This window comes from Aedes aegypti, chromosome 1, assembly GCF_002204515.2.
Source record: "Aedes aegypti strain LVP_AGWG chromosome 1, AaegL5.0 Primary Assembly, whole genome shotgun sequence".
NCBI lineage: Eukaryota > Metazoa > Arthropoda > Insecta > Diptera > Culicidae > Aedes > Aedes aegypti.
Window position 1 is genome coordinate 138,760,315 of NC_035107.1, and position 23,007 is coordinate 138,783,321.

Below are 23,007 nucleotides of genomic sequence, written 5' to 3' on the forward strand. Positions count from 1 at the left end.
AATCAGGGACCTTATTTTGAATTATTAATACATGGTAGAATATGGCATTTTTGCGACACAAAAACTTTTCAAGTTTCTCCTTCAGGGATACTACCAACGATTTCTCAAGAGATGCTTAGAGGTATTTTTTCAGAATTTAGTCCAGAAAATATTTCCTCCAGAAGTCCCTCCCCTTGGTTATGCGACCTTGCCGCGATGGGAGGGCATAATCCATTAGCCCATATGATGGAAACCAAAGGCGTAACCTGTAATGGTGGTATCACATTTTGGCATTTTTTGCTTAAAGCCGCGTCATAATTCATATGGCATAGACGCAATAATTTCTCGGATGTGATCCAACGGACATTCTGCGTCAGTGATAGAATTGATGCCCATTTCAAATAATTAATCTATTCGAAGTGGACATTAATACTATTGGTGACGTTCAGTTTGCCTTTTGCTAACCAGAATGATCCGTAGCCACTCTTACTATTAGCTAGGTAGATACATCGTTATCATATACGACGTAGGGAATACTTAGGAACTCTTAGGAAAATAACTAGTAGATTCACTGAGTAGAAATAAGTGGCGACAATCTTATTTTAATATGGTTTTTACATTGCCATAATAAAAAATACCTCTTTTGTAACAGCGGTATAAATAATCTAATTCCAGCTTCATTTTCGCAAAATTTACAAGTAGAAAGTAGGCGTTGTGAAGCATTGCATTTGCCACCGAAAAGTGAATCTTGTAGGAGACTGTAATAGTTTCGAAAACTTGTTGAACAGACAGGGAAAGCGACTTTTTATGAACGTAATGACCAATAAATAATTTTAACAACAAAAAATGAAATTAACTAGAACTCTTACTAAACAGCCTAATTTTGTTAAGACTTGACGACAATTGACATTTAAGACTCTAATCTTACGTAAAAGACAGGAGTAATCAGAATAGCACTTGAATGACAAATTATTCAAAACCATTTCGACTAGACAGTATTAGTAGTGACACTACTACACTACTATTTCAAACAAATTCTGATGGAGCTGCTGATTCACAATGCTTCCTTTTCTCAGAAGCAAGGGAATATGGGTACTTTTCAAAAACTACCACGTCACAATACTAATAAAAAAGCAGTGTTCATGTGGGCGCCCTTGCCTAGTCCGTCTGAGTATTGGTCCTGGTAGAGGGGAAACTAGGCAAAAGCCAGACCGAGGGTTCAGCCTTGACAAGTTATGCTGTCTGGCAGCTCCAACTGAATACCATACAAAAAAAAAGAAAATATATCCTCTAGATGTTTCCCAGTTGTTATTCCTGAAAATTTTGCACAGTACCTACGGTAGTTCTCCCACAACGGATTATTCAAGAGCCTTTGAATAAAAATCGTTTTTACATTGTTTTTACCCTACAAAAATTTCTAATCTATTTTTTTCATTTATTCTGTTACTGCTTGTTACTTAAATTTTAAGAATAATGAAGAAGATAAGAAGAAAACTATGCGAGAAAAACTTGAAAATTGACTCTAAGAAAAACTATAAAAAGCTTTAATTCAAATTTCATACTTGCTACACTAGAAAAACATTTTAAGGCAAATTTGAATGACTGTTAACACTTTAGCCCTCTCAGGGTCTATCCGGGAGAATCGTTCAGGGGCGAACTCACAACCCTCACTTGCTTTGCGAGAAAAAAAGTAATCACAACGAAAGATAGAGAAAAGGAATTGCACTAGAATTAAAAAATTGAGCTTAAACGCTGTAACTTTAAAATTCAAATTTGAAACAATAAATATATTCAGTTTGGAGGGGAATTTACAGGATAGGGGAAAGTGGGGCAGTTTGACAACCTTAAGGAAAAGTCAACAAAAGTGCTGAAAATATTATGGAATCTTCGGATTTTTGCATGATTTCCAACAATATTTAGATGCATACACTAGATCCGCATGATTTCCGTTGTCTTATCAAGTTCACGAATGAATGAATTATTTTTCAAAATTTGTCATTTTTTGAGTCGATTTTTTACCGATGGGGTGATATGAGCACTGCGCACTATGGCCCTCCGAACATTTAGGGGGAATGGTCCTCCGGAGAGAATACGAACCGGGACAATTGGCGAAGACCATAGCGACGTAAAGGGACTCTCAACTTTATCGGGAGCACACGCATACCCGCCGACGTGCAGAAGGACCGCGGATTCGGCATCGTAGCGTTGCAGGAAGTGTGTTGGAAGGGATCAATGGTGCGAACATTTAGAGGTAACCATACCATCGACCAGAGCTGCGGCAACACACACGAGCTGGGAACAGCTTTTATAGTGATGGGTGAATGTAGAGGCGCGTGATCAGGTGGTGGCCGATCAATGAGAGAATGTGCAAGGCTCAAAGGCCGGTTCTTCAACTTCAGCATAATAAACGTGCACAGTCCTCACTCCGGAAGCACTGATGATGATAAAGACGCTTTTTACGCGAAGCTCGAACGCGAGTATGACAGCTACCCAAGCCACGACATCAAAATCGTCATAGGAGATATAAACGCTCAGGTTGACCAGGAAGAGGAATTCAGACCGACTACTGGAAAGTTCCAAGAATATGGCCATTCGTAGCACCTACTTCCAGCACAGCCTTCCATACCGATACACCTGGAGTTTACCACAGCAGACAGAATCACAAATCGACCACGTTCTGATTGATGGACGGCACTTCTCCGACATTATCGACATTAGGACCTATCGTGGCGCTAACATCGACTCTGATCACTATCTGGTGATGGTTAAACTGCGCCCAAAACTCTCCGTCGTCAACAACGTACGGTACCGACGGCCGCCCCGGTATGACTTAGAGTGGCTTAAGCAACCGGATGTCGCAATTGCGTACGCGCAGCACCTCGAGGCTGCATTACCGGAAGAGGGTGAGCTGGATGAAGCCCCTCTTGAGGACTGCTGGAGAACAGTGAAAGCAGCACTCATAAAGATGGGCCCGGAGAGGCTGGCCATTTGTCCGCACCGACTGATAGACACAATCTGGGAAACAGGACAGCTACCGGAGGAGTGGAAGGAAGAGGTAACAAGGTATTACCCCAAATCATCTTCCGACATCTGTCACCTGCAGTAAACGAATTCGTGGAAAGTTATCAAGCCGGCCGATCGACAACGGACCAAATCTTTACTGTACGGCAAATCCAGGTCCCAACGCATCACCTTTTCATCGATTTCGAGGCGGCATACAATAGAATCGACCGCGTAGAGCTATAGAAAATTGGCAATACCGGTTTTTGTCTACCCCCGATTTTAGCAACCACCGTTTTTGGCAACATTTTCTTCCCGATTTTGGCAACACATTGACAAATATTTTCTATTGATTATTAAGTACTGAAACCTTACATTTTGAGTTTAAACAAAGTGAAAATAAGTCAAAATGACAACGGCGGTGACCATTGCCAGCTAAAAAACGTATGTGGAACGTACTTATGAGTAGAACTTGCATATTTCAGTTATTGTTTAATGTATAAGAGAAGTCTTATAAAGCAGGCATGCTGTATAAATTATTGCTACATAATTTAATAGGCATCATAAATTGGTGGAATACGATGGTAATCGACAGTAAAAGCAAGTGTAATAAAAGCATCAAATGTTCAGACGATCAGCTATTCCGCATAATCGCAAATATTTTGTTGTTTTTGTGCTAGTATTTTTGTAATATCAATCGGATTATATATGGCTGTCTAATGAGCCTGAAAATGTTTTCAAATTATCACGAGCTTATTGATTAATTGTTAATCCATTAAAAATATTGAATAATTTGTAATGACTATCTTTGAGGTATATGTTAAGCTATTCACGCAGAAATTTTTGCACGATTGACATAACTTTTCCGATAGTTGCTTTAACATGCCTGGATACAATTGCTACAACCATACTATCAGTACTTCTAAACTGATAGTAAATATTTCAATTATATTATTGTTAAATCAGCTTTCTGCACTTATTGTCATGAAATTTTATGATCTGTATAGCAAAAAACCGCTGTTTATCAACAAGTGAAGTTGGAGTAGATGTTAGTTTATGGGCTCTCACTCACAAGACAGTGGTTTATATTCCTGCTTACATATGTATTTAAATTTTGTTGCATTTTTTATAATGTTGATAGAGAAGATTCGTGCCGGTTTTGACAACACAACATCAACAATAATAGCACTGTTATGATTGTATATTAATATTGAGTCAATCATACTAATGGTTGATTCAATTATTTTTTGTAGTTGAACCAATCATACCAAATAATTGAACCAAGCAAAGATATTGTAGATTCAATTTTAATGTATGGTTGACTAAAATTGACTAAACTTGGGCAAAAGGTTGCGAATGGGTTTTGACGTAGTCATAGAAAAACGTTTATGGAGGAATTCCAAGAGCGAACAAAAGCAGAGCCCATGTTCAAAATTATTTGGACATTGTTAGAAATGGCGTGGTTTGCTTCTTCTCGTCGCATTTATCCAATATAGATATTTGAAAATTATCTTTATCTATATAGACCAGATTGACGCTTCTTCAGCAGTGCAGAGTTTATCATGCCACATCCTTGCTGGAAGGTGGTATAGGAAAATATCTGGATGTTTACTATAGACATTTGCATGCACCTCTGCAATTAAAAAAAAATCATTAAAATAAATTACTGGTATCAAAAAAACTTTAAATTTCACACATTATTCTGCAAGAAGAAGAAAAACTAATGATTATTATTTTTTTTCCACAAATTCCGCAAAATCTAAGCTACATTTTTTTTGCTTACAGATATTACAAAAAATCTCACAGAAATAAAAATGAAAATTGTATCGATTGTAATTTCATCAAAAGCATCAATATGAGAAATCCTTGAGAAAATTAATGTGTGCTAATAAAATTGCGGGGCCCAGATAGCCGTAGCGGTAAACGCGCAGCTATTCAGCAAGACCAAGCTGAGGGTCGTGGGTTCGAATCCCACCGGTCGAGGATCTTTTCGGGTTGGAAATTTTCTCGACATCCCAGGGCATAGAGTATCTTCGTACCTGCCACACGATATACACATGCAAAAATGGTCAATTGGCATAGAAAGCTCTCAGTTAATAACTGTGGAAGTGCTGCTCATAAGAACACTAAGCTGAGAAGCAGGCTTTGTCCCAGTTGGGACGTAACGCCAGAAAGAAGAAGAAGACGCTTGCGCCACCTCTAAATGTTAATATTTTTGGCTCAGATTTTGAGGTTTCTCTTTTATTGTGATTTGAATTCAGTTGAGCACACGAATTTTTGGTTTTGAGAACTTTTGAAAAATAAGCCGCACCCTAATGCCCAGCCATTTACCGTGCCAAAGAAATAAGAATGATAATTGTATAAAAAAAAACGTCAACTTCATTATTTCTCAATAGTAATGGATTAGAACGACATGCACTAAACAAAAGACACGGTTATACCACAAGAGATCAAATAAAACTGATCGCAGAGATTTATCCCAAACAGAAACAGTAAACAATGGGAAGAAACTAAAATTTCCTAAAATTGCCGAAAATTCTAAAGTTCTTATTTGAAGCTAAATTATTATTATTATTATCTTTATTATTTGAAGCTAAAATTTGTACAGCTAATATCGCATATTGGGTGAATATTTAGAAAATAATTCTGATATAAATTTCATTGCTACTATTATAGTACTAGCTTACCCAGCGTGGCTAGCCACGCTCTAACAAAATTTTACTGCGGAAAGCTATGTATATAATCTTCCAAAGATTGAAAATGTTTATGTTTAACTGCAAAATGACAACATGGATTAATAAATTTCTCTGTTGATAACTGTGAAAGTGCTCTAAATAATAAGCTGAGAAACATACTTCGTCTCAGTGGAGGTGTAACGTTAGAAGTAAAGGATAATGGTTATTATTTTATTTAACATGACCCGACAGTGCCACGCATGATAATAATGACCGCGAAATCGCTTAAATTTATGCTCTGACCTTACTCTATTGTGCACGTGGCCTTAATGCTGTTGTAATGTTCTAATCTAGAATATTTACATCTTTAATGCTGTTGTAGCGTTCCTTCAATTGTGCAACATTTTGATAATTCCAGAACATTCTATGAATGAGAGAGAATAACATTCTCGAATATTCTACTGAATAGTTGTTGCAGTGTTCCATAATTTATTGTTTTCTTTCAAAATCATAGTTGTTATGACGCATGGAAATATCCACTCATAGAACAGGAATGCTTTGGAAAGCTGTTATGGGGGACCATCCTAGCAACTATGAAATTTTGTTTTAAGTATGTTTTTATTTTAACTGTAATTAAAATAAAAACTCGATTTGGCAAACAATAATCTGATTCATGTGTATATTGCTTTTCTACCTGTCAAACTCGTGTTTATAGGTTGGAACTGTTGAACTCCCTTCTGAATCACATATTTAATCCCAACCCAATCCAAGTTCGACCGAACTACAATTTTCTTGAAGTTGGTTTATTAACGATTTGATCACCGAACAACACGTTTAATCGAAGTCACACACAATTGAGAACGATTCAAGCAAAATCGAGCGTTTCAACCAACACATCATGTGTGTAATATCAATACATTCTGGAAAACTGCTCTTTTGTTGATTTCTTTCGCTTTGCAATGTGTAGCTTTTCAATGCAACATGAATTTTTTTGAATTATATAAGCTTATATCTGCACTTGACTTTGTTCAATTTTTTTTTTACAGAAGTTCCCAAAAATGAAAACAACAATTATGAAAAATTCTAGAACAATCTACGAATAAGGAAGACATGTGTTCCATAAAATTCTAGAACATTCTGTCAAATACATGTTGTAATGCTCTACAATTTGAAATTGTAATGTTCTTACAATCAAATTTACTGTTGTAATGCTCTAGAATTGCTGTTGTAGTGCTCAATGAAACTTTTCGGCGAAACATTTCAAAGCGTTACTGACAGACAGACAACTCTGGGATTTTATATATATGACTAGCTTACCCAACGTGGCTAGCCACGTTCCAACGAAATTGTATAGCAAAACGTTATGTATAATCTTTTAAAGTACATGATACTAATGACACAGACAAACAGACGTCATACTCTCATCATTGCCCATCGACCACCTTTTAACGGTCGATTCAAAAATATGGTAGGTGGCCAATCCGCCACCCGCAGCGCTCGCATCGTTATTGTTCGCGTTTGACGTTTACACTCTACCGCCATCTGTTGGCCGTCGGCCAAATGCACTAATTCTAGCATTGGGCGTACATGTCCTCGTGACTATGATTTGGATCGAGATTTGTTCGAAGTGTTACGTCTGTTTGTCTGTGCTAATGACCTCAAAATTGCCTAAATTTATGCTCTGACCATACTCAATCGACCACGTGGCCTAAATGCTGTTGTAATGTTATAATCTAAAATATTTATAGCTTTAAATGCTGTTGTAGTGTTTCTCCTGTTGTGAAATATTTCAAAAATTCCAGAAAATTCTAGGAATTACAAAATACTCCTATCGAAAATTCTCGAATATTGCAGTAATATATTGTCATCTTTCAAAATCACAGTAAGGAGGGGACCATTAGGGAGGAATTACCATCGCCTCATGGAAATATCAATACATGGTACAGGAATGTTTGGAAACCTGTTTAAGGGACCATCATTGTAGCCATAACATTTTGGTTTTAGTATGATTCCATGAGTCGATATAGAGCCATGGAACATCGACTCATGTGCAGCCCATAACTGCATATTTTTCACATTCGACATTTTTGACAATTTCTAGTTAATACCGTGGAGAGTACCAAATGATAAATACTTTCGATCAACTAACTGCAATCTGTGAGATTGTTCTAAAAAAAGTTAGAAAAAATACCAAGTTTTGCTACATTGGCAATTTTAATCGCATAACAGTCACATTGAGCTTATACATGAGCCTCGTAATGAAGTAGCAATGGAATTTGTATCAGAATTGTTTTCTGACCATTCACCTAGTACGTATGTGACTTGTACAAAACTTCAGCCCTAAAGAAGCACTTTTGAGTTCTCAATAATTTTAAGAAATTTTAGTTTTCTCGCATACTGCTATAAAAAGCATACTTTACTTTCTTATTTACTTTCTTATTTGTTGCACATTCATCTCATTATCTAGCCTTTGCTTATGTCGAATTCGTCTTTGAACCTAGGTTGGAATGGGCAAACATCGTTATGAATCAAATATCCAACCGCAACCCGAATTAAATTCGACCAAACTACAATTTACTTGCATTTGAGTTGTTTAGGTTTTGATTATCTACCAAGTTCTTTAAAACGAAAACGACAATGATGAAAGTTCGAGAATATTCTATCATATAACTATTGTAGTGCTCTTAGCAGTTGTAATGCTCTAATATTCAAATTGACTGTTGTAGTGCTCTTAAATTCCTGTTGTAGCGCTCAATGAAACTTTTCGATGAAACATTTCAAAGCGTTACTGACAGACAGACAACTCTGGGATTTTATATATATGATAATACTGCCGTGAATCGCAAGTCAGTCCCATCTGCATTTTAGTTAAAATTGAGTTGAGTTCAGTTTTCAACATCTCTTCCAATGCTCTTTCAGCAGCATTAATTAAATGATGTGATTTGTTCGGAAAAATGAGAAATAAACAGCAAGTCAAATTGTCCCATAATGAAAAGTAACCGCATATCAGTCCCACTACAGATTTTCGCGCAGTGAAACACAAAAATGTAACGTGTTTTGATCATCTTTATATTTTTCTCGGAAAGATATCGTAGTGAAAAGCAAGTTGTGAAAGTTTCATTAAGATAGGAACATGTTACAATCCTCTGAATTTTTTTTTGAATATTCGTATGGAAAATGAGTTTCAAAACTTCACAGCCCATTTTCTCAATGCCTACTTTTTACAGATGGGACTGACTTGCGATTCACGGCAGTATATTAAGAGCCTCATGTATAATCCCTGTGTGTGACTGTTATGCGAATAGAATTACCAATGTGACAAAACAACCTTCTATTTTTTTCCTAGTTTTCTAGAACAATCTCACAGATTATATTGAGTTGATCGAAAGTGCTTTTCATTTGATTACTCTCCACGATAATAACTCGATATTGTCCAAAATGTCGAATGGGACAAATATGAAGTTATGGGCAGTAAATACGGTTTACAGTTGGCAAAAGATATGCACCATCAACTCCTGCACCTTCATTATAAAATAGTAGATATCAACATTTAATTTATAGGGGGTCCCGTAGCCTGGAGGTTACGCTTTCGCTTCGTAAGCGGAAGGTCATGGGTTCGATTCCCAATCCTCCTTCACAAAAAACTCCGTCCAGCCACCAGAAGACGCCGCACGAAGGACCGTGTGTTGGGGAAACACATCCATCCTCCGTCAGTATCAGATGGTGACTGAGACAAACTGACCCTCTTTGTAGGCTGTTGCCTCACACGACACGGAAACATGGCAAAATGAACCACCGCACACCAATGGACTACGGCCAGGTCCGTCTCACTCGGGCTCAGATTGGGTACCACTTCTAGTACTGCATTTGGTCCCTCGGTAGTGCAAAAGGTACCCAAGTTTGACAGATCGCAGTACACTTTTCACGGCGTTCTAGATTACCTTAAAGGGGTCGTCCATTAATTAGGTAAGGGTTTATGGGGGGAGGGGGGTTTTGAGATTTCTTACGCGCCATACCAATTATTTTTAATTTTCATACAAAAAATCTTACTATGGGGGGAGGGGGGTTCTAAAAACCGCTAAAATTGTCTAACGTAATTAATGGATCGCCCCATTATAAACCATAAAATTTTGGGCAACTGCAAGGGACATGGAAGTCTTTAATTTGTCTTTGCTACGGCTATATGGATATGGATTGGACCAACGGCAGCTCTCTTCTCTACCTGGTCGGTATGAGAGAAATAGCAATAAGGATATACATAGATATGATAATCGGCATAGTAGTGGCCAAAACAAAACACGGTTTTACAGTTCACAAACATTTTTTCATGTAATATGTATGAAGTTATAATATTCTTACCATCATGCTAATAATCATTATTTCCAAAAAATATCAATCTAGTTTCCCGAGATGCAACTGCAACAAAGACTTCGGATCACTCGGTTTTGGTCGGGCGTCGATTTGGACCGAGCATATCGCTTTCGAACGGACAGGTCGCTACTAACAGAGTCTTGCTTGAGTTCCATTTGGTCCTTGAGAAATCGGTCGATTATCTCAAATTTTTGGACGATCTCCTCATGATAGCTGACTCGTGCTGTGATTTGCACTGTTTGATGCCTAAAATAGTTCCGGCAATTTGAAAACTAGAACTTCAAAATGGGTATTCCTAAAAAGAACTACCTTGCATCCGATCCCCGTCGACTTTCCGGTCGTTTTGAGTTCCTAGCCGTTGTAGACAAGCGCTTGAGACGATCTATGCGTTCCTTCAGTTCTTCAGCGCTAGACGTGATAAGCTGTGTTTTCCTGACAGAAATTCGTGAATCTTCCGTTACTTCCTCAATGGTATAGATTCGATGCGGTTCAAACGTGATACAGCTATCGGAAGAAATGCTTCCTTCTGAAGTGGTATGCTTCTTATTATTCTGTTGCAATTTAGCGCTGAATTCATCGAGATCTCGCTGTGGCAAGCACTTTCGGGATGCATTCTTCAGTGCTTCCCGATGGGCACTCAAAAGGCGAGCTATCGATTCCGAGGAAGACGAGTCTGGGGATGATTGTGAACAATCCATTGCAATTTTTCTAGTTAGAACAAATAATTAGACTAAGCTTCTCATTTAAGTTTCTCATTTTGACGGTAGTCCGATAAACAAATTCATAGCGATCTTGGATTTCGTTTTATATTCACAGGGCTTGCCCATGCCTACGGAGATCTTGGCGCGACGAATGGCAGCTTATACAGCGTGTCGTGTTCTGCATAAGGCTGGAGAACTGGACGACTCGTTGCAGCCGATCGGAAAGGAGTCGTTCCGGGCATTCGAGGCCGATTGGGAAGATTTCGAGCTCGAGAGTAACGATGCACAGATTGTGATCGAAAACTCGGAACCGCGACCGGGAACTACTAAAAGAAGACAGTACTACTATAAACGGGTAAGTACTTATTCTTGTAACATCCATTTCGATAACAGTGCAAATAACTACAAGTGTTTCACTAGACAACGGCCATTTTTTCGCACACTGTTTCGTATAATTATTCCGAATGATTGCATGATTTTTGTTATAATTAGAAAAGGCAAGTCCAAATCACGACTTTGTTTAGTGTCTTGTCATTTCAACTTATCTAGCTAGTCATTCAATCTCTTTCCGAATAAAAATTGTATTAAGAATCGTTGGTGATCCATTATGTTAGTTTATGAGGTTTTTATACAACTTCTCAAAACTCTAAAAATGCATCTTAAATGATTTCAGACTTAAATTTACATGACGTCATGTTTACATCGCATAAATGAAGTTTACATGACGTGTAATCTTCATTATTTTCAACTGTGCACAGTAGACTGGCCCACCTTAGTATGGGAGAAAAATAAAGTTGTATAATTCCACGGGGCACCCGCCAGGATTATTCTTTAGGGTTAGAGGAAGACTTCCTGAATGTTTCAGCTCATTTGGTCGTTCCATGAGCTGGCGCAATTGAATTGAAATTAATATGGGATTTTCAGCTCCAACATATAGGAAACAGCACATCATCTCCTGTTTGAGACAGGAACATTGTTGATCGCGTTCAATTGAACCCAGAATGTCAAAAACACTACTTGATACTATAGCAAACAATATTGTAGAAGGTTGTATGATGATTAAAATTGATAAAATTGGTGTTTTAACTATCTGAAGTAGATTTGCAATATTGCTTAGTATTCCTTCAACTTAGCTGGGTGGTAGCCACTAAGCGCATCATAGCCACCTATGACGCTGGGCGAGCTGCGGCACGAGGTGCATGCACATGTGTGATTGTACGGGAGTGCTGATCTAAGCCTAACTTTCAACAACTGAAAGCTTAGTGAAAATGAGCTTAAATCCAGATACAACCTTCGGCAACTATGTTCATTAGCGTATCAACTAGTGAATTTGTCATTCTGGGCTCAATTGAACGCGATTAACTAGTGTACGAGACGAAACAGTGACATAGGGTCAATTTTCAATATATTTGAGACGAATATTCCATACAAACTTTGAATTGAATGCGCCAGCTGGGGGAGCAACCAAATGAGTTGAAATTTTGAGAGAGCTTTTTTCTTACCCTAAGGCACATATCTAGGGGGTGCCCCGTGGAATTTTACAACTTTTTTGTTTAAGGGCCAGTCTAGTGCACAGGTACTAGAGTATCGAACATATAAAATGCGCCATCGTACCTTCGTGCTGTGCGTACACGAATTCTCTCTGCTCTTGGAAGTTTTCTTAAAAACTACCTAAAGCAATAAAACAGTACTTTTCAGTGCTACATAAACAGTACTTTTCAGTGCTAAAATTAAAAACGGTACTTTTCAGTACTATTTTTTCTACTATTGATCCCTTTACGATTTTTGTTTGGACCCGTGCCTTCGATTTTTCGTTGGACCCGTTGGCGAAAGCTAGCGGTGGTAATCCTTCTTGGACACCGTCTTGGGAAAAAACCTTTCGAAGGTCACGTCTTTTTTCGTTTATTCATTAAACATGGTATTAACAACAAACAAAAGGAAAGGTGAATCCCTCAATTCACTACTTCCCTCCAAAAAAGTGGGTTTTAAAATTGTCACTACACGTGGCAAGAATGGAAGAAAGGACGTTTCCCCGGAATGCGAACTTTCTTCCAAGGGTGAATGAAAAATCAGTTCGATGCTCTAGACAAATTTTCCGAACACCAAATCGAAGCAGCCTCTAGCCCAGGCTCTTTGATTCATGTAAGGAAGCAAAGAGTTCCGCCTATCGTGGTCAGTTGTTCCGAATTTGGGAGATTTAGGTAAGAGATCTTCTTCTTTCTGGCGTTATGTCCCCACTGGGACAGAGCCTGCTTCTCAGCTTAGTGTTCTTATGAGCACTTCCACAGTTATTAACTGAGAGCTTACTATGCCAATGACCAATTTTGCATGTGTATATCGTGTGGCAGGTACGAAGATACTCTATGCCCTGGGAAGTCGAGAAAATTTCCAACCCGAAAAGATCCTCGACCGGTGGGATTCGAACCCACGACCCTCAGCTTGGTCATGCTGAATAGCTGCGCGTTTACCGCTACGGCTATATGGGCCCCGAGGTAAGAGATCTTGAACCCCATTAGGGGAATCAAGGTTTCCTTCCAAATAGTAAAGAAAGGCGACTCTCGCGTTTTGCCGGCAACTCTTAAAGATCGCGAAATTCTTCTCAAATATCTTGAAGAGAAGAAGCACAATTTTTTTACTTATGACGACAAAACTGAACGTTTGTTCAAAGTCGTCTTTAAAGGTCTCTCAAGAGATCAAAAATGGAATAAATGATTTACTTGGATTTTCCCCAGTTCAAGTAATCATTATGAAAAAGAGAACCCAATCTGGCGTTGTTCGGAAAGGGATTTCTCAAGAATATTATTTAGTTCATTTTAACAAAAAAGAACTAAATAATATTAAAGCTTTAGAAAAGGCAAAAGTTTTGTTCGATGTCCGTGTGACATGGGAACATTTCCAGAAACCTGGAGGAAATTACCAGAACCCCACTCAGTGCCGTCGGTGCCAAAAGTGGGGTCATGGTGGTACAAAAAATTGTCGCATGGATGCTAAATGCATGATTTGCGGAGGTTCTTCTCACGCCAAGGACTTCGGTCCAGTGAAGGAAGATACCACCAGGTTTATATGCTCTAATTGCGGGGCCAATCATAAGTCAAATTTTTGGAATTGCCCTTCACGCAAGAGAGTCATTGAGGCTCGTGCCAGGCAGATGAAAGATAATATCCGTTACGATAACGGTCGTTTCCGGAATTTACTCATTTTTCAGTTAACGATCGCTTGATTAGGAATCATACCCATCAAGAAGATCATAATCATGCTCATTCACAAACTAATTTTAATCCGTCGGGTAGCCGTTCGAATCTTTCAATTTCGAATGCATCTACCCACGGAAAATCCTTTGCCGATATCGTAGCAGGTAATTTGAACTCCTCCCTCGTTCGTACTGTTGAGTACCCATTCTACTTGTTTCAAATCAAATGGAAAAAAACCCTACCGCCACAGGTAACTCCTACTCCGCTTTTTCGTCTACCGAAAATTCTAATGGGAAATCATCAAATGTACCCACTTCAAGTGATATGTCTGCCTCTGATTTTAATTTTTCAACTGAACAATTGAATCAAATGATTGATGCAATGTTCAAAGCCACCACTATGACTGAAGCAGTCCAAGTTGGTGTAAAATTTACAAATCAAATTGTTATTGGATTACGTTTTTCAATGGATCCAAATAATAATTTAAATATTTTAAATTGGAATGCTCGTTCACTGAATGGTAAAGAGGACGAGCTGTTTAATTTTCTTACAGCTAATAACGTTCATATAGCAGTTATTACTGAAACGTATTTGAAACCTGGATCTAAACTCAAAAGAGATCCTATTTTGTTTATCGTAATGATCGACTTGATGGGGCATGTGGGGGAGTTGCAATCATCATTCAAAGGCGTATAAAACATCAACTGTTTTCGTCATTTGAAACACAGCTTGGTAAATATAAAAAAAAGACACGGACACCGTCTTCAGCCATTTAGCTGCACAGACTGTAACTTAACACTAGACAACGGACAAGCATGCTCCAATGGTACAGCCGAGAAACATTTCTCACGAAAAGTTTCAATGGCTGCAGCGGAAATCGAACCCACACCCCATGACACGATACGCTCATTGCCTGACGACACTGACCGCACGGCCACGAAGCCCACACTTTCATACTTTCATAGCTGCCTATTTGCCTTTCCAATGCTCTGGACAGCAAGTTAATTTGCTCCAAACTAACTTGCGAAAATTGGGTCCTAAAATTTTTAATGAAATCTTGTTTTTATTTGATAACACGAAAGAGCATGTTACTGCAACTACTTTAGCAATTTTTCCCACTCAAATAACGGCTATATCATGTTCAAACTTTAATTTAAAAATTGGGTCCATAAATGAACCTTGACACTTTTGATCATGTTTGACATTCGCTTAGTCGACAAAAACACCACAGGGGTTTTAGTTTTAACACTGGGGTTGTTCCTATCTGACATTTTGGAAGGGACACGGAAAACAAAATATACTTACCCAAAATTTGAGTTTAAGCCAAGGGGTGTGACAAAACCTAAAGAAACATGAAAAAATGTGTGTTTGGACTTAAATAAACGGAAAATATGAAAAAAATGAGTAAACGTGTGTTTTTGGCCTAAACTTAAGCGTTTGGCGCTAAAATTGAAACAGGGCTTTAGGACCCTATTGACTCGCAATAAGTCAAAATTTTTTGTCATTGATGACTTTAATGCCAAACATCGGTCATGGAATAATTCTTCAAGTAATTCCAACGGCAGAATTTTATTTGATGAGTGCTCTTCAGGATATTTCTCAATTCAATACCCTGATAGCCCTACATGTTTTTCCTCTTCTAGAAATCCATCTACGATTGATTTGGTCTTAACCGACTCTAGTCATCTTTGTAGCCAATTAGTTACTCATGCTGATTTTGATTCTGATCATGTCCTTGTTACATTTCAAATATCCCATGAAGCAATTCTCAATCCTATCAGCTCCACTTTCAATTATTTTCAAACCGACTGGAATATATATATGAAACATATATTGACTCTAATCTTGATGTTAACATTTCATTACAAACAAAACTTGATATTGACAATGTTCTTGAAACTTCAACAAATTCCATTATTGAAGCCAGGAGCATTGCAATTCCAAAATGTGAAATTTGAATCCGTGATTATAGACGATGATCTTAAACTCTTGATCCGTCTTAAAAACGTGAGGAGAAGGCAATTTCAACGCACTCGCGATCTTGCTATGAAAATTATATGGCAGGATTTGCAGAAAGAAATCAAGAAACGTTTTGCTCAATTGAGAAACAAAAAATTTGAAAATAAAATTTCTCAATTGAGCCCTGGCTCTAAGCTCTTTTGGAAATTATCTAAAATTTTGAAAAAAAAATCCTCAGAAGCCAATACCGGCATTAAAAGAGGAAAACAAATTATTACTAACTAACTGCGAAAAAGCTCAAAAACTTGCTATGCAGTTTGAAAGCGCGCACAATTTTAATTTAGGGCTTACTAGTCCAATTGAAAATCAAGTTACTCAGGACTTCGAAAATATTCTAAATCTAGAGAACGTTTTCGAAAATGCCTGGGAGACTGATTTGGAAGAAGTGAGAACTATTATTAAAAAAATCAAAAATATGAAAGCTCCTGGCGATGATAGAATTTTCTACATCCTCATCAAGAATCTTCCAGAAAGTAGCTTATCATTTTTAGTTGATATATTTAACAAATGTTTTCAATTAGCATATTTCCTGACAAATGGAAAAATGCTAAGGTTGTTCCAATTTTAAAACCAGACAAAAATCCTGCAGAAGCTTCCAGCTATCGTCCAATCAGTTTGCTTTCCTCCATCAGTAAACTTTTTGAAAAGGTCATTTTGAACAGAATGATGGTCCACATCAACGAAAATTTAATTTTTGCCAATGAATAGTTCGGATTCCGCCATGGGTTTGTCGTGTCTACCTATCTTAAGTATTATTCATTATTCCTGACGACTCTGGTACCTTTTACTTGTTCGTACCTACGGGATTTTTGAGCTATAAATTTTGGCTGCCGTAGGCGCAGAGAAGAGACTTCCCGGACTGTGGACTGATTAACAGACAAAATTTATTTTTTTATTTGCAGGATATAAAAGGGCATTCGACCACTCATCAACTTTTACGTGTAACGAATTTGATCCGTTCCAACAAATCTGAAGGCTATTCTACTGCTCTTCTAGACATAGGAAAATCATTCGACAGTGTTTGACATGAAGGTTTGATCGTAAAATAAAAAAAACTTTAATTTTCCAACATACATTGTTAGAATAATTCAAAGTTATCTGTCAAATCGTACACTTCAATTTAATTATCAGACCTCCAGGTCTGAAAGACTTCCTGTAAGAGCTGGTGTTCATCAAGGCAGCATTTTGGGACCAATATTATACAATATTTTCACATCTGACTTACCTGAGTTACCTCAGGGATGTCAAGAATCCTAGTTTGCGGATGACACAGGCCTCTCCGCAAAAGGACGAAGTCTGCGTGTCATCTGTAGTCGATTGCAAAAAAGTTTGGATATTTTTTCTTCATACTTGCATAAATGGAAGATTTCTCCTAATGCTTCCAAAACTCAACTAATAATATTCCCACATAAACCAAAAGCTCTTTATTTGAAACCTTCAAGTAGACATGTTGTCACGATGAGAGGGGTTCCAATAAATTGGTCAGATGAAGTTAAGTATCTAGGACTCATGGTAGATAAGAATTTAACTTTCAAAAGTCACATTGAGGGCATTCAAGTCAAATGTAATAAATATGTAAAATGTCTCTATCCCCTTATTAATAGAAAATCAAAACTTTGTCTTAAGAACAAGCTTTTGATATTCAAACAAATTTTCAGGCCAGCCATGTTGTATGCTGTACCAGTATGGACTAACTGTTGCAATACCAGAAAGAAAGCTCTGCAGAGAATTCAAAATAAAATTTTGAAAATAATTCTGAAGCTTCCTCCCTGGTATAGTACCAATGAGTTACATAGAATATCCAATGTTGAAACATTGGAACAAATGTCAAATAAAATAATTATTAATTTCAGGCAAAAATCGTTACAATCTTCTATTCCCACGATTAATGCGTTATATGTTTAGGTTAAGTAAAGTAAATTCAGTAAATTCAAAGCGTTTTTTTTCTCTTATAAGCAGGTGAAATCAACTCACCTGTAAAAAATCTGAACTGCTACGGCAAATGAAATGTAATATGTTGTTAACAAAATGTTAATAAAATCTTAAATTTGTTTTACCAAATATATGAATTTCATATGAATAGTAAAATGAGCTGTTATGGCAAAAATTCATATTGGTTTGCTCTCATGAATAAAGTTAAATAAAGTTTTCAAATATCAACATAATGATATATTTTACTGTGATGGTAATATTTGTTATTCTTAAGATATTTAATGTTTTTTTATTATTATTGCACAAATAACAAATTTTACCATGATAGTATATTTTGTTATTGATTAGTTATTACATGACTTTCAAGTATAACACACTAACGACAAATTTTGCTATGATTGTATGTTTTACTATTGATGAGATATTTATGTCATATATTAATAACATAATAATGGTTAAACTAGATATGATTGCAAAATTTGTTCTTATTTTACCATTATTTTGTTATTCACTTCTACCCGTGTACCATCCAGGTAGAGGTGAATAACAAAATAATGGTAAAATAGGAACAAATTTTGCAATCATATCTAGTTTAACCATTATTATGTTATTAATATATGACATTGAATATCAATGACTATGATTACTATGATGATATTTATTTGACATATTTTACTAAATGATATTATATCATTATAGTAAAATATGTCAAATAAATATCATCATATTAAAATGTGTCATTATTTTGATATTTGAAAACATTATTTAAATAATTCATGAGACAAATTAATATCAAATTTTGCTATAATAGCTCATTTTACTATTTGTATGTTATTCATTAAAGATTCAAAAAGCAAAAGTTTATTTAGCTGGAAAGCTAAAATTTTATATTTTATTCATGCTTAATTTAGATATTAAACTCTTATTAATGTAAATCAATTAACTCATTACGCGTGGTAAAGATGGACAAATTATGGGTGAAATTATGAAAAAAAATCCACGTGCTCGGCTGGGATTTGAACCCAGGAATCTTGTATGCTAGACGAGCGCTTTACCAACTAAGCTACCGAGCCACTTGGTGACCCAATAACTGAGTTGGTTACAAGTTTAGAATTCAAATCCCTACAGACCACGCGGACCCCTTTCATAACCCATATGCATCCATCTCATGTTCCTACACACGCGGAGAGAGCGAGTGCGGTTTATTTAGATATTAATGTCAAAGAACTTAAATTACCGTTATTTTGCTCAAACTCGTGCATAAATACGTTTCACATACAAAGCGGAATATCTGGAAAACCCATTTACAGGACATTTACGGTCGTCCAGAAACCACGTAGTCATTCATGGTGGGTTGAAAAGTTTGTCCAAATTTAAAAATTGTTGTGTGAATAATAGACCGTAAGGGGAGGGGGGAGGGAGTCGGATTGTTCTGAAAAATCGGAAAAATCCTACGTCGTTTATGGAAAGCCCCAAATACATCTGTATGCACACAATTTACTTAACATCGTGAACCACAAATAACATTGCCAATGTTAATAATGCGAACTGCACCTTATATAGTATGAGCAGTGCAGAATACTAATATGGGGCGGTCCATTAATTACGTAAGGGTTTATGGGGGGAGGGGGGGTCTGAGATTTCTTACGTGCTATACAATTTATTTTTAATTTTCATACAAAAAATCTTACCATGGGGGAAGGGGGGTTGAAAACCCCCGAAAAATGTCTTACGTAATAAATGGACAGTCCCTATAGGGTTAATAGGGGCGATGAGATGGAATGAGCACCTCTTGAAAACTGCATAAATTCTTGAAATTTTATCTAAAATACTATGCAATTCTAAAACTGGCAAGGAAATGAAGCAACAGGCATGTTATAAGTCAGTACTCTAAAGTTATATAAAAAGCAATAAGTTATGTTCAAAAAAACTTCCCATATTGCCCAGAATGGCTCTTACAATTTTCATCATTCTAGTATGTTTATCTTTGGCTGTTACAATGTTCTATACATTTTTTTTTTTGTACAGATTCTTTCTAAATACTAATAACTTTTCTGTTTAGTGAACAAAATATTTAAATGTTCAGATTCTATGAGATAATTTCACAACTTAAATTAGAGCGCTTATATCACCTCATCGATAGCATGACGACGACAACGAACAATGACAAATGACGTGAACTTTATATGGCGACGTAAATCGTGCGGATCTAGTGTATTGATCTAAAAGTTGTTAAAAACCATGTAAAGATTCGAAAATTCCATTATATTTTCTGCGCTTCTACCGACTTTTCCTTAAGATAACCAAGCTACCCCGCTTTCCCCTATACGAAATTCACACAGGCACTTATGAATAACCGCCTACGTTCTTGATGAGATGCTTGATAGATTTGTATTAAAATTCATGGCAAATTCTTGAAGAATATTGCAGTAATTCTAACGGGAATCTAGGGGATAATTGACCAGATAATTGAAGGTCCTTTGGAAAATTACAAAAAAGTTATTGCTACGATTGCTTGCGATTGCTAATAGAATTTCATGTAGATTTTATAACATTGACTTTTACGAGCTGATTGAATGTTCGGGTCGAAAACGACCCTAAGTCACAATTTGTAACTTTTTGTTCGGACTAGGGAAGGTTGAGAATTCCCAAAAACATATACCAGAGACTTCTACATGAGTTTTTCAACTAATTTCTCAAAAAATAAGCAAATCTCTAGAAAATTCAACGGAATTTCCAAGGGATTATTTAAGATTTCTTTAAAAAAAAAACCCTACCAACATTAAATCGCTGTAACTCTTTTTGGAATCCTACAACAAACACTTCAAAGAATTTGGTCAAGTTTCCCTATAATTTTTTTTTTTTTTTGAATTGTTAAATGAAGAGTTTTTGAGATATTTTCCGCAGGATCTCTTTTAAGGTGAAGATGAATTGGAGCCAAACCTCAAATTTTCAAGAGCACAAATCTAGAGAAGCAAACAACCGTTTGAGCTGAAAACTTAACCTATTGGTCTCTAGCTGGTGATGACCAATCGATTAAGTTTTCAGCTCAAACGGGTGTTCGATTCTCCAAATTGGTGCTCTTGAAAATTTGAAGTTTGGCTTCTATTCATCTTCACCTTAAAATAACTGTACAATAAGTAAAATATTGATACCTATATCTGCAAAATTGCATGAGGAACTTCCTAAAAAGAACTCTAAAACGAATTTACGTATGATGTTCATGGTTCCCTGGCGAATTGGCTTAGAACACACCCAGGAATTGCTGTAAGATTTCTTCAAAGTGATTCCTGGAAGACCTCTCAGGCTACGCCCATGTGCACAGCCGTTATATTCATGTAGTACATTTTAAACTCATTTCTTTCCCTCAGATCGCATCGGCTTTCTCTGAATGTAGACCAACAATTGGTTCCAAGGTATATCTATATCACATAAATATGACACTGCAGTGTCCAATACCAGAAGAGCAGAACACGCGTGGTCGCAAGATATATCCCCCGGAAGATTCTCCCCAAGGTTTCGGTATTCTGACTACGAAACTGATACCCAAAGTTAGCGCATTCCCGATTTTCACGCGTTCTGGCGAAGTGAAGGTAGCTTTGAATCTGTGCGACGAGCGGCCTATTCTAAACCAAGAACAACTAGAAAAGATTCATATGTTCATCAACTATACGTTCACCAAGGTGCTGAGGCTCCAAAAGTATCTCATGTTATACGACCCAGATGCAATGGAAAATTGCTTCTTCATCGTTCCAACCATCACACGAGAAAGTGTTGTTACCGTTGATTGGAATTTCATTGACACGATAGCAAAGAACGTGGACAAGATGCCCACTTTCATACCGGATGAAAATCGTAAAAACTATACCTTTGATAGCAATCAGTTCAAAGATGCAGTGGTTATGCCGTGGTATCGAAACCAAGATCAGCCTCAATATTTCTACGTAGCTGAAATTTGTTATCACTTGTCTCCGAAAAGTTCATTCCCTGGTTTGAACTACAGCACGTTCGAAGAATACTATTACAAGAAGTACAGTATTCAAATACAAAATTGCAAGCAACCTCTGCTGGATGTGGATCATACCAGCGCTAGACTAAATTTCCTCACGCCAAGGTAAGTTTGGGTGTATAATCGAATGTCAATCTTTTATCTAATATGGTACTACTATTCGCAGGTATGTGAATCGGAAAGGGGTGGCTCTTCCTACAAGCTCTGAGGAAACCAAACGGGCCAAAAGGGAAAATCTGGAGCAGAAGCAAATCCTCATACCTGAGCTGTGTACGATTCATCCGTTTCCAGCATCGTTGTGGCGCGCCGCTGTCTGTTTGCCATGTATTCTCTACAGAATCAATGCCTTGCTGTTAGCCGATGAGATACGCAAAGAGGTGGCCCATGATCTCGGTTTGGGAACCACGGACATAGCCGACGAAAGCTTCGAATGGCCAATTTTAAATTTCGGGTGGAGTCTGGCCGATGTATTGAAAAAGTCCAGAGAGGCTAAGCTGAATGCCCAATCAGCAGTTGAAATGCCACCCAGTGAGACCAATAGAATTGAAGTATTGGAAGAAGAGATCACTGAAAAAGAAAGTGACAAATCTGCTGCGATTGAGGAAGATAAGAAAGAAAACGGCGAAATCGAGAAAGATGAAAAGACTGCCAATGATTTACTGGAAGAAGCGGACAAAAAACTTAAAGCCGAGGGTTTCCAAATTGGAACGTGGTCCAACGAAATGGCAGAAACTTTTGAGGATGAAATGATGTTGGATGGTGATAATTGGGGACTTCCGGCTAACGTGGATCTGTGTTCCAGAAACAGAAGTAAGTGACATGAAAAGTTTACACTATTGTTATTGAAAGGTTGGTATTTCGTATACGTTTATATTGCATGACCCTAGATCGGATTTGAAGGGAAGCCTTGGGGTATGGCTTCAGGTGCCCACATTTTAGAGACCCTCAAAAAGGGGACTACCACAGAAGACCGAATCACAAAATTATTGATATTATTGTGCTCAGAAAACTTTAGGCTACCTACCATGTGAAAATAATATTTGACAACTTTTGGAACCCCTTTTGCATTCGTATATTGTGTGGCAAACACGACGCTACTCTATGCCAGTGTTTCTCAACCTGTATTTAAA

The 23,007-nt window shown here is 37.2% G+C and overlaps 2 protein-coding genes across 2 annotated transcripts in view; one reads left to right on the forward strand and one right to left on the reverse strand.

Moving 5' to 3' along the window:
• The window catches only part of LOC5571497 (endoribonuclease Dcr-1), a 56,654-nt gene that overhangs the window by 21,270 nt on the left and 12,377 nt on the right, over positions 1–23,007 (forward strand). The window contains exons 4-6 of the mRNA XM_001659697.2: positions 10,842–11,081; positions 21,240–21,982; positions 22,044–22,687. Coding sequence (XP_001659747.2) covers positions 10,842–11,081; positions 21,240–21,982; positions 22,044–22,687 — 1,627 coding nt within the window. The remainder of the gene's footprint in view (positions 1–10,841; positions 11,082–21,239; positions 21,983–22,043; positions 22,688–23,007) is intronic.
• Positions 9,957–10,834, reverse strand: LOC110677641. Its single transcript, XM_021848498.1, has 2 exons — positions 10,335–10,834; positions 9,957–10,271 (listed from the first exon to the last, which is right to left on the reverse strand). Exons 1-2 carry the CDS (start codon positions 10,721–10,723, stop codon positions 10,052–10,054), a joined length of 609 nt encoding a protein of 202 aa, XP_021704190.1. The 5' UTR covers positions 10,724–10,834; the 3' UTR covers positions 9,957–10,051.